The sequence below is a fragment of the Culex pipiens genome, chromosome 1 (assembly GCF_016801865.2).
Source record: "Culex pipiens pallens isolate TS chromosome 1, TS_CPP_V2, whole genome shotgun sequence".
In the NCBI taxonomy this organism is placed as follows: domain Eukaryota; kingdom Metazoa; phylum Arthropoda; class Insecta; order Diptera; family Culicidae; genus Culex; species Culex pipiens.
The window spans coordinates 5855811-5868822 of record NC_068937.1 but is presented as its reverse complement, the minus strand read 5'-3'; the positions used below and the strand labels follow the sequence as shown (position 1 = coordinate 5868822).

The 13012-nt window shown below is 36.3% G+C and overlaps 1 protein-coding gene across 3 annotated transcripts in view; it reads right to left on the bottom strand.

The window, feature by feature from the left end:
* Positions 1-13012, bottom strand: part of LOC120421063 (uncharacterized) — an 82008-nt gene that overhangs the window by 60048 nt on the left and 8948 nt on the right. For 2 of the 3 annotated variants that reach the window (XR_008211811.1, XM_052706380.1), the window contains exon 2: positions 10419-10990. Coding sequence is in view for 2 of the 3 variants with exons in the window: in XM_052706380.1 (XP_052562340.1) it covers positions 10440-10990 (551 nt within the window). In the remaining variant the exon portion in view is untranslated. Of the gene's footprint in view, positions 1-10416; positions 10991-13012 lie in introns of those variants that run through there. The other variant, XM_052706381.1, reaches the window with a different exon arrangement.

Here is a 13012-nt window from a genome sequence, read left to right as displayed (position 1 = left end):
TCTTCAAGACGACGACGTCGTCGTCGAAACCGGTAATAATGATAATGGCCAAATAGCTGGAAGAAATGTGCGCGGAGGGGGGAAAATAACGCGAAAGGTATCCTTACCCTATTGTCCTGAAGTAGTAATGGCGATGTTGCCATTCATTAAATTTTCCGTGGTGCACCCCGGTTTTCCTGGTTTGTTAGCGAACTTCCGGTTTTGCTTTTTTGCTTGGCGGAGGGGATAATTATCGACGACGGTGAACCCTGCGCCGTTATTTTAAGACTCTAACAAAGATTCAAAAATGTGCACTTCCCGATTACGGACGTAGGAATCGAGGTACCTCTGGAAAACATTTGCAATTTTGACAGCATCTTCGATGCAACAGGTAAGTACAGTGATTGTGTTTATTTAGGAAATCAATGCATTTCCCAACTACGGACGTCGAATTAGAGGTACTCCTCATTAGACGTCTAATTGATAATGACGTAAGCAGCGGTTTAATCAGGTAAGTACAATGTTCTGTCAACTCTGTCAAATAAAACTCTGCGCAAAGAAATCATCCCTGTTTGCGATGATTTCCTTCCAGAGAGCCTTTCACCCCATTCGAGGACTCAGGGTCGAGTCCTCCATTTTCACGAAATCCCCCCCCCCCCTTTTCCCATCCTCACCAGACTAAAACCAAACCCATGTCACCGGATTCGGCTGCAAGATCTTTATGCCAGTTATTTCAAAATACAAAAAGGCACTTTTCACAGAAGTGCACTTCCCGATTACGGACGTAGGAATCAAGGTACCTCTGGAAAACATTTGCAATTTTGACAGCATCTTCGATGCAACGGGTAAGTACGTAGTGTTTTGTGTAATTTTAGGAAATCAATGCATTTCCCAATTACGGACGTCAAACTTAAGGTACGACGTCTAAGTGATAATGACACAAGCAGCTGGTCGATCGGGTAAGTACAAAATTCTGTCAACTCTGTCAAACGAAACTCTGCGCAACGAAATCATCCCTGTTTGCGATGATTTCCTTCCAGAGAGCCTTCCATCCTGTGGAGTACTCAGGGTCGAGTCCTCGATTTTTCCCCAACATTCCCCCCTCCCCACCACGCCTAAAACCGAACCCATGTCACCGGAATCGTCGCTCCAAGCTGCTCGTTGGCAACAGCATTCCTCCTTGCGGCAGGCCATGTGCACAAGGAAGTGTAGAGTGTGAGCAAAAGGAAAAAAAAAACTCCAAGCAAGAGAGAGAGAGCGAGTTGCGACATCGTCATGTGTCACGTTTCGCGACATTTTCCGCAGTCTCTGTCGCAATGGATGTCGACTTGCTGGCTGGCTGCCCCTCCCCCCACCACGAACCACAGAGCGGAATTCTCGATGACTGCTGCGTCCTTTTTTAGGGATATTTCGTGTTCTGTGGTCAGAATTTTTGGGAGGGTAAAAATCGTAAATTTAATAACTATTTTACTACGATTTGATTACAATTTATGCGTGCCAGTCCCGAGAACTAATAATTACGCAGGGACGTCGTAAAAGTGCGATTCACCCCTCTTAAAAAAAAGAAAAAAAGTTGTTGCAACCATAAGTGCACCGTCATTAAAGCCCGGAGGGAATAACGAGTTTTCACTCTAATCCTGGGTGATCAAATGTTCAGCATATTGCATATCCGAGAACTGGAGGGGTTGTCTGTTGTGTACCTCTCCGTCTCGTAAATCCCATCAAATTGTCATAATTTCCTGCGTCTTGATATGTACAAACATTCTCGCGCGAGCCGGATTAATCCCAAGGTTATAAAAGCGTGTACGAAAAGTGTTGGATCGTAAAAATGTTTTGACGCAAGGGTTCTCGGGATAGAAAGTGATCGGCTTTGAAGTCCGGACTGGGTTTGGTGGCGGTGGTGGAATTAAGGTGGCAAGTTTATTATTAGTTAATTAGGATTAGGAATGTTAATTTGACCGTAAAATGTGTTGCACCGCAATCGTTTCTGGAGGAAAAGGGATATTATAAAGTCGTGAAATGATCTACTGGAATTGGTTTTCCATGGGGAGATTATGAGTCCAATTTGAGCGGATTAAAACAGCGATAAAACAGATACTTAAACAACATGAGAAAAATTTTGGTTTTCCCCAACACGGACGTCAACATCAAGGTACCTCTTACAACAACTCGCTAAAGTTGCAAAAAATGGTAAGTACAAATTTGTTCATGTTCGCAAATTTCAAAGAGTTCCCGATTACGGACGTCGGAATCGAGGTACCTCTAAACGATGATGCGATTAAATTGAAACTGGTAAGTACAAAACTGAGTTATGTTTGAAGCAGATTTTAAATGGTAAGTACAACTGTCAATTCTGTCACTGTCAAATATAGAGCATCTCTGAGCAATGAAGTCATCCCTGTTTGTGATGACCTCCTTCCAGAGTAAACAGCTACTTTGAGCAACAAAGTCACGGTTTTCCCTAACACGGACGTCAACATCAAGGTACCTCTTGCAAAAGCCCGCTTAAGTTGCAACAATTGGTAAGTACAAATTTGTTCATGTTCGTAAATTTCAAAGAGTTCCCGATTACGGACGTCGGAATCGAGGTACCTCTGAACGGTGATGCGATTAAATTGAAACTGGTAAGTACAAAACTGAGTTATGTTTGAAGCAGATTTTAAATGGTAAGTAAAACTGTCAATTCTGTCACTGTCAATTATAAAGCATCTCTGAGCAATGAAGTCATCCCTGATTGTGATGACCTCCTTCCAGAGTAAAAATCTACTTTGAGCAACAAAGTCACGGTTTTCCCTAACACGGACGTCAACATCAAGGTACCTCTTGCAACAACCCGCTTAAGTTGCAACAATTGGTAAGTACAAATTTGGGCATGTTCGCAAATTTTAAAGAGTTCCCGATTACGAACGTCAGAATCGAGATACCTCTGAACAATGATGCGATTAAATTGAAACTGGTAAGTACAAAACTGAGTTATGTTTGAAGCAGATTTGAAATGGTAAGTAGAACGTAAAACTGTCAATTCTGTCACTTTCAAATATAAAGCATCTCTGAGCAATGAAGTCATCCCTGTTTGTGATGACCTCCTTCCAGAGTAAAAAGCTACTTTGAGCAACAAAGTCACGGGTTTCCCTAACATGGACGTCAACATCAACGTACCTCTTGCAGCGACCCAATAATGTTTCAACAAATGTTAGGTACAAATTTGTTCATGTTCGCAAATTTCAAAGAGTTCTCGATTACGGACGTCGGAATCGAGGTACCTCTGAACGATGATGCGATTAAACTGAAACTGGTAAGTACAAAACTTAGTTATGTTTGAAGCAGATTTTAAATGGTAAGTAAAACTGTCAATTCTGTCACTGTCAAATATAGAGCATCTCTGAGCAATGAAGTCATCCTTGTTTGTGATGACCTCCTTCCAGAGTAAAAAGCTACTTTGAGCAACGAAGTCATTCCTGTTTGCGATGACTTCCTTCCAAAGTTTAAAAAAAATGCTTGTAGTGAAATGTAATTTTAAACGTCAGTTAGATGTTGCTAGTGTTATTCAAATCAAGAATTCCTTCAACCGGAAACGACTTCCAAACCGTCTGAGGTTTGCTACGACATCTTTTGTGACCGTTTACCGGCAAGTAAAACGGAAGAGCATGCAACAATTGGCCAATCAAAGGTCCCAAACAAAAGTGAACAAATGAAACAATGCCCGGCCCAACCGTTTTCGTCGAAAGGTGTCCGAGATCATGTTCTTTTCCCCGGCACACGTGCCCCTGTCAGATCCTCATCATGCTCGACAAGAAAGAACCAACCCAAAAAGTCTAAATATGATGCAATGGACGCAAATTACAAGGTCCGATTTTCCGAAAAGTTGAACCAACCGTAAATCCTAACCCGGTGCAGCTTTCCTTTTCCGTTTTTGGTGGAACGAACAATATTTCCCTTAATTGGCGTCACTGGTTTCGAGAAATTTTGCGCCCTTTCTCGCCCTGCGGCAGGGGGTCCCTAAATCATGCCTAACTACCACTTCCTTCTTATTTTCCTTTGAAACTGTCTCAAGTCCAGGGCATTTGGGACACAATAAATCTGCACCCTCTTTTCTTTCAAAAAAAGAGGAAGAAAAGACAGAAATCTTCTTTTCAGTTCAGCTCAAAATTTTCTGCACTCTCTGAGATATGACCTCAAGGTGTTTCCTATTTTGCCGGAGAGCCCCTTTTCTAATAAGCCATGATCCACATTCGACGAGGGGTTATTTATGGGTCCCAGCCTGCAGATTTGAGGGAAGTGAGGAAGATCTGGCCTTGGCGGAACTGTAGCAGATAGTTGAAAGAGGATTTTTGCGCCCAAAGGGGAAATCGAAACTCTTATAGGAGCAGAGAAGGGTCCTAAGAAGATTACAGGGTGAGGACAAAGTCAATCGAAATTTTCAGCTTCTCAATTACGGACGTAGGAATCAAGGTACCTCCAAATATTTCAGCGTGACTCCGATGAAAAGGTAAGTACTAGATTAAGTTTTAGTGTTTACGTTTCCCGATCACGGACTTCGACATCGAGGTACCACCAATCGAAAAACTACTTTTTCGAAGCAGAACAAAACTGGTAAGTACATCTGTCAACGCTGTCACGTAACTCTGAGCAACGAAGTCATCCCTGTTCGTGATGACTTCCTTCGAGAGTTTAGAATTTAAGATTTTCAAGTAGTCACCCTGTCATTCAACTATTCTAGAACATCTTTTCCTAACTAAAAAAAAAAACAGGAATAATCCTGTCTCGCAGATATTCTTCCTTCTTTTATCTCGCCACTTTTTCTTTTCTTTTTTTCTCCCCGGCTACCATTTTCGAATCAGAATCCTTCGAAAGGGATTAATCATCCTTTCTTTTCCAGTTTGATGTGCAGCTTTTTTTTTGTTCTCGCGAGTCCGAAAATCGATCACCTTCCCGATCACTGTTTGCGCAAGAAATTAGAGCCCTATTTGCTGTGATAGTCATCGAGCGTAGAAAAAAGGTAACGGAATTCCTGAAGCTCTTTTGTCGAAACACGTGTTCGGGAACATCTGCCTTTTGGCTCAAGATTTGTGCAATATCGAACAGTAAGAAATGTTGCTCGAGGAAAGTGATAGCTATCTTTCCAGTTCGATTGCGATCGGGACTCGCTTTTTTGCCGAAGGGCTGATTCCGAAGGCGTTTTTGTTTTGGGGATGACGGATGAGTTTCGGTGTTCTTTTGACAGATTATTGATTTCTTTTTGTGTTTTTAAATTTTGATAGATTTTGTGAAGGTAATGAAGCTTTTTCAAAAACATTTTTCTTTATTAGAATGTTTAATTAAAATTTAAACAAAGTTATTTGCTTTAAAAAGACATAAGTAAAGAAATTCATCTACAAGCTATTATTTTTAATTTAGACAAATCCACCAAATGTTCAACAAAGCCCAGTCTATAATTCCCACAATCGATGAATGCATCAGAGAAGTAACATAATTTCACAGATTAGTTTCCCCCGAACTCGAAGTCGGTTATTATACAAGCAAAACAATACCAAAAGCTGCCAATCAAAGGAGGCCATGTGGAACTTTCCCTAGCCAAGAAGGGAATAAAGAAAGCTAATTTCCTTGCCCTAATTTAAGTTGCCAGAAGAAAAGAAAGCAATTTCGGGAAGATAGAAATTAAGGGAAAGTAAATCTCAATCAAATGACGGTCGGCGCACCCTGCATTTCCGATTCCTGTGTTCACTTTGACGAGTGATTTGTTGATTTTGACAGATTTGCTTACCCGCGGGGGTAAAAAAAAGGGCGCCGATCCGTCACTGACAGATGTTCCGTAGGGCTAATTTTGAAGAGATGTGAGACGATTTTAGAACGACGCAAAAATTAAGAAACTTGAAAACCTCACTCTTAATTGATACAAAAAAAATGTCTAAATTGGCCAACCACTTGAAATTGCGGCCACTCGTTACGATAATTGAAAAACTGAGTGGTTACAGCAAAGATATCGGAAGGATAGGGTAAACTCATCAGAAGGTCTTTTTTTTTGTTATTTTTTTCAAGTGGCAATTGGATAGATAGTCCTCAAAGTGGTTCGGAATCATCCTTGAAATCGAGGAATAAGAACGAAGAGATTGGGTTGAAAAATTATGAAGAGAAAAAAGTTAAATTCGCATTGTGAAACAAGGTTGATTTCTGTAGTTGAATTTATAACAATAAAACGGTAAAAATTCCTTACAGGAAAAAAGAACACAATTCGAAACCCCTTTCTTGATATCAACAGGAAATAGATTGAGAAAAAATAAAAATAAAAGGTGGTGAAAATTTATAAAATGGGCTTCTCAAACACGGACGTAAGAATCAAGGTACCCCCACGATGTCTTAAGAATCCGATGAAATGGTAAGTACAAATTTTAGATTTAGTTGTTTTTTTTTTTTGGTTTCCCGATCATGGACTTCAACATTGAGGTCCCACTGATCGGGCAACGTAGTGGTGACCATGAAGCAGAATAACCCTGGGTAAGTACGTCTGTCAACGCTGTCAAGCAACTCTGCGCAACGAAGTCATCCCTGTTTGCGATTACTTCCTTCCAGAGTATTACTATTAAGTATTTTGTAAGCCAGCTAGTTTCCGACAAACTTTGTTGACAACCCCGATAGGTTTGCATGTATCTAAATACCGTGAAACGGGTTGACTTTGATAGGTTTGAGATTTTCCCGCAAAATGAAGAGTAGAAATTAAATACGTACGGAATGGTTTGTAATCATACTGACCGTGGTAGAGAAGTGCTCAAAGAACCTCAAGAAGAACTTTTCATGAAATTTAAAAAAGTTTGAAAATTTTGTTGACTATAATTAAGAAAAAGTTGATGAAGGACATTATTTCAAACTTCTCAAAATGTCATGAATTTCTCAATGATCACGATTTTGAATCGAAAAACGGAGTACATTTTCGGATTCTTTTGACAATTTTCCATTAGGAGAAGGTAAAATAAGTTTGTAAATAATAAATAATATTTGTTTTTGAAACATGATTAAAAAAAATCTCAAAATTTATAGGCAATTTCAGTTGAACAAATTTCATATAAAATGTGAAAACTTGTGATTCGTGCTTCGAATTCAGTTTAAAATGTAATACAAATCGATAATTTTATGAACAATACTAGATTTAACGAATTTCTGGCAAAATTCCAACTTTGTAACAATTTTACCTAAATTTTCATGTATTTTGTTAAAACACTTATAAAATTAGTTAACTAAATATAAAAATTGATTTTTTTCCTTAAAACTTCATCAGCAACCTTAGTGATGGTACATTTGACGTAAAAATAAAGTTTGAACACCTTTAACCCACCGGAGGTCGCGTACGTGTACTTTGTACACAGTTTGTAAGGGCACTTGTAAGAAAGGCGGAAACACGCGACTTCCCGAAGGTTAATCTGATTTTAACAAGAAAAACTATGACTATCATAGTCACCCCGGAATTTTAACTTAGAATTTAACCGTAACTATTTTTTTTAACATTATTGAAACAATTTTTTTTCAAAAATATTGCATGGACTTTGTGTGGCCTGCCCCAGTACATGTTGTAAAAATAAATATCTTTAGAAAAACCTTACCAGTTGAAAAATATTCCAAAAATAAATTGAAATCCTAACAAAGTCACCCCGGTTTACGGTACTTTTTGCTTCTAAATTATGAATGTTGGGCTTGAGCCAAGGGACAGCATTTTAAATGAGAGTTGAACCAGTCTGAATTTTAAAAAAACTAAAATTCCAAAATTTCAAATTTTAAATTTTAATCAATGATTTTTATTCAATTTTTTTAAATCCTCAAATAAAAAAAAAATTTAAAATTCAAAATTAGGAAACAGAAATTTCAATTTCAAAAATCAAACATTTTAAGAACAAAAAATTAATTAAAAATATATCAAAAATAATCAAAGTAAAAAGAAACTGTAAATTCCATTTTTTTTCTAATTCGTACATTTTAAAACACAACAAATACAAACATTTTAAGAATTGCAATCATATAAATCTGAAAAAAATTAAATTCAGAATGAATATCCACATTTCAAAAATTCATAAATTAAAGAAAGTTTCAAAAAATCGTAGCCGAAAAAAAGTTCAAGATTTGTAAAATTTTAACTCTCAAAAACTAAAACATAAGAATGTATAATAAAAAAAATAGTGCTTGAAGAACAAATAGTTTTGGATTGTGCTATGTTTAAAAAAAAGTTGTTTTTGAAATATTTTGAAAATAACGGAAAATTTTACAACAACAAAAAACATGTTTGATGTAAAATGGAATTTGCGAACGAATAAATCTATTATGATATTTTAGACTAAATTTTTCGAAAAATTCAATCTTTTTCACAATTTAAAAAGTTGTGCCCTTGTCTATTTTTAAATCATACTTTTCAAAAATGAGAATGGCTCTGAAAGAATGAATAGTAAGAAGAAATAGTTTTTGTCAAGCATCTTGGAAACAATTTATCCAAATTTCGGTGTAAAAACCTTTGGACAATCCATTTTTACTAAAATTTAATAAGAATCATTCCGCTTTTTTTTTTTTTTTTTGCTTTTGCAATAAAATGTTGCTGATTCAACGTATTATTTGGGTTTTGTCTTTTCTTTTTCAAAACCTATCATTGTTCATAATTGAAATTAGCTCTTGTCATTTTTATATTAAATATTAAACTGAAAAATGGCGCAGGAAAATAAAATTATCCAATTCGTTATTTAAAATTTAAAAAAATGTATAAAAATTCACTGAATTTTAACTTCTTTCAGTTTTTACTGTATTTACTACAAATTGAAGCTTTTCTGTTTTGAAGAAGATGATTCAAAATTTTTTTTTAATAAATGAGTAAGCAAAAAATAATGTTTTTTATTCAGAAAAACTTTTAAAAAGCAAATTATTCATACTGAAAAGAAAATATTTTTCATTTATGAGCAAAAAAATATCAAAATGAGTAAAGAAATCAGGGAGCAAAACTTAATTTTTTTCATAAACTTCAATAGTTTACTGAAATTTGAAAAATAACGAATTTTAAACAATTCAATATATATTTTTCAACATTTTAAAATTTGGAGTATTTTTAAAACCATTTTGAAATATTTTGTTATATTTTTGAACAACAACGTAAAAAGTGTTTTTTTTTTGTAAGAAGATTTGAATCCAAATTTAGTTTTAATATATTTTATCATGCCTTATTGATTTTTGAAATATATTGCTGTGTTGAAGAAATTAAGCTTTTACAAAATTTGCGACGAACAATGAATTTTTGATAATTTTTTTATAGTTTAATGATAATAAAACACATTTTTGACACTAATTTTTATTTTCTTTTCTAAAACAAGATAAATGAATCTTATTTGCAATACTAGTTTATTTATTTGTTTACTTTTAAAGAACCTTTTCCAAATTATATTATGAAAAAATATTGTCTTCTTTTTCAACTTTTGTCAAACATTAGTTCCGGCCCGCCACTTTTTCAGAAAAATCAGATTTGGCCCGCAGGGCCAAAAGGTTGGGCACCCCTGCTATAGATCATTGTACGCCATTGTCAAAACGCTAAAATAACGATTTAGACTTTTTTTGAGTCTGGACTGTTCCAAATAAAGGATTCATTAAACAAGAAGAATTTCAATTGGAATCAACTATTAAGTTGAAATTGCTGATTATATTTAGCACAACGATAAAGCTTAATTTTCTTCTAATTAAACCACAAGGAGTTTAAAATGGATTTTTACAACAATTTAGAAAAAAGTAGCATCATGACAAAAAGTCTCTATTTTGACAGATCGTTCTTAAGGGACCACAGTTGATCTATCGTTGAAAGTTTTGTTCAGTCCATACTCGATTAACACCGAAAATTATGTTCAAAACTTACATTAATTTTGAACAAACCATAAAACCAAATTTTCTTTTGTTCAACGAATAGATCAATAACTGAATCATTTTATGAGCGAATATCAGTACCTTAGGGTTGTTTATTTTTTTAATGATTGGTCTGACAACACACCTCTTTGGGTTGCATATCTGAAACTTAAATATTTTGAAGCTTTCATTTTCTCAAATCAAGCAACTTCAAGCTTGTCTTCACACAATGCCACAAAAGCAAGCATAAAAGTGCCATAAAATTCAACATGATTCCAAAACGTCATCAAAGATGGCATTTGCCGCCGCCTAGCGTCAACTCAGCACTCCCAACCAATCTAGTACCTCACAGGCAGCAGGCTCTTGTACTCCAACAACTTTTCGCAACACCACCTAGCGACAACGTTGTGTAAACAACCACTCAGCCAAGACACCAACCTTACCCGAGAGCTGGGTAATCTCCCAGCACGAACGCACGTGTTGCATACGTTGCTATGCAGTTGTTTGTTTACCTTTCGATATCGAAGTCCTCGTTTAATTTTGAAGTAAAAAAAAACCCCAGGTTTGAACCCAACACTAACCTCTTCTCATCCGCCGTCCCGCTACCGCAACGCAGCCGCTCTTCCGCCTCCCCGCTCGAACATCGGCGGCGACCAGGCAAAGCACGCCCACAGCCGCTGGAACTCGGCCTGGAACGGGGCCACCACCTCCGGCCGGGACGTCACGATCATGTTGTCCCAGTTGCCGGACAGCGCCTGCATCGTCCAATTGGTGGACCCCGTAATGATGATTCCCCCCGCCGGCAGCGGATCCCGGCCACCACCACCCTCCCCCACCAGCACACGCTCTTTTTCCTCCCGCAGGACCTTCCGACAGCGCGCACAACCACTCCGATCGGCGAGGTCACACGGCACGATCGCTTTTCCGCCACCGTTGGCCACTAACCCCCCGCCACCACCACCGTTGACCATCGCGTGGCCAACGGGAAGTGCACTGCCGCCGCTGGAGGGGCCACTTCCGTCACAGCAAAAGCCCAACCGGCGCACTCGCTCCGCGTGGTAACACCCCGCGCACAGCCAATCCGTGTCGATCAGGCAGAACTTGTGGTGCATCAGGTACGCACTGGACGAGTCGTTGAACCGGATCGGGATGTCTGGAAAGATGAGAGGGTCGTCATTTTTAGAATAACGTCATTTAGGTTAGAATAACGAAAAGTCAAACGATGGATCAACTCTGATCCCCTAAGTACGAGGTGACAAAAGCAACAAACTTTAAACGGTGTTTAAACCCTATGCTAATTTGTACGTCCAACGGTAAAAAAACTTTTATCTATTTAAGGTGAAGCCGTTGATCATTTTCGAAGAAAATTAATCATCACTATAAAATATTCTGTATTAAATTCAATTTAACGAATTTCAGCACCAAAAGGAATCAGCATGTGCCGGTTGTTGCCTTCTTGGAGCCACTGAAAGAATTTTTGATCTAAATCAAATGTGCTTCAAAATTTATATAATTTTGTGGCACAGTCATTGACGTCATAGTTGGCAATCATTGATTAATGACGATTTCCATAACTTTACAAGAAATGGGATAATCGTTACCAAAATGAATCAGCATGTGTAGGGCACTATTCTAAACAACTTGTTAAAGGAATTTTGTCAAAATATTGAAAGCGACGCAAAAATTATATCTTTGAACGAAAAATCATGACAATGATGGAAGTCTTCACGTTAAGCGTGAAAAGTTATATTGACAAGACAACATTTTACGAACGAGCAACTATGGTCCTCCTGGAACGAGCTGTCAAGCAATATACGTTCCAAGAGTAAACATTAAAAAAAAAATCGATAATTCAAAATATCAAAAGTTGGAATACTAGAAAATTTCAAACTTTTTAAATTAGAAAGACTTAAAAATTTTAACAATCAATCAATACTTAAAATATTTAAAAAAAATGCGGAAATTTTAAATAAAAAACTATCAATTAAAAAAATATTTTGTTTAATGAGATTTAAAAAATTGCTAGTTCAATACAATAATACATTTAAGATTAGAAAAATGTAAACTGAAGAAATTAAATAATTGGAGTTTTACAAATTTAAATTCATTTTTTTATTTGAAAATGGCAAAAATTTTAAACATATTTTTTTATTTTGAAATTTTTTTCCTTCAGTAAATTTACTCGATTCTTTAAGCACTCGCAAACTCTATCCCCAACTTTGAATTAATGACCTGTTGAAAGGTAGCCCACATCTCAGCTAAGGATAGTAACTTCATACAAGTTATGCTTAAACAACGAAATAGACGAATGAAGAAAAAAATATTAAATTAAATAAAAAAGTATGAAGAAATTTTGAAAATTGACAACTAAAATAAAGATGTTTATTACATTCAAAAATCAAATTATTCCATAAAAAAAAAAACATAAATACGTATTAAAAAAATTTAGCATGTTTTTTATTTTAGAATTTAAAAATCCAAAATTTCATGTTCAAAATTAAAATAAAATGTGTACTGTAAGAAAAATCGAGAAACGAAACGAAGTTGACTTTATAGCTGTCGGCCACCATTGCTAGTACCAACCACTAGTGTCTTCCTTTTATCTACAAGGACTTCGCCGCCCTGGGCTCCTAAGTGTATGAAAGTATGGCACGGAGCGAAGGCGCCGAATACCCATATTTACACAAAGAATTTTAGAGCGCCCGCCGCGGGATTCGAACCGGCGACCTCTGGATTGAAAAATCGAGATCTGGAATTAAAAAAAAATTAAGGTAAAAAAAGTAATTTAATAAAATTTGATTTTATAAAATTTTATAGAATTAAAATTTTCCACATTAAAATTAAAAACACAGAAAATCGAAAAAAAATTTAAAAAAAACTTCAGGACTAAAAAATAAATAAAAAGTTCAGATTAAAAAAATTCCAATTGGACCCTAAAATTGTTTACAGCGATAAAAATTATTTTACTGAGTACTATGTGACTATTCTACAACCACAACCTGATTGAAAATGGATTTTTGAATCAGTTTTTAAAAATTAACTTCGTGACCAGAATATGACAAAACAGGTTCTACTTGACAGCTCTTTCCAAGGGGACCATAGTTGATCTATCTTTAAACGTTGTCTCGACTTTTTTTGCATTAAAATGAAAAAAGCGGTTTAAATTTTTTTACCG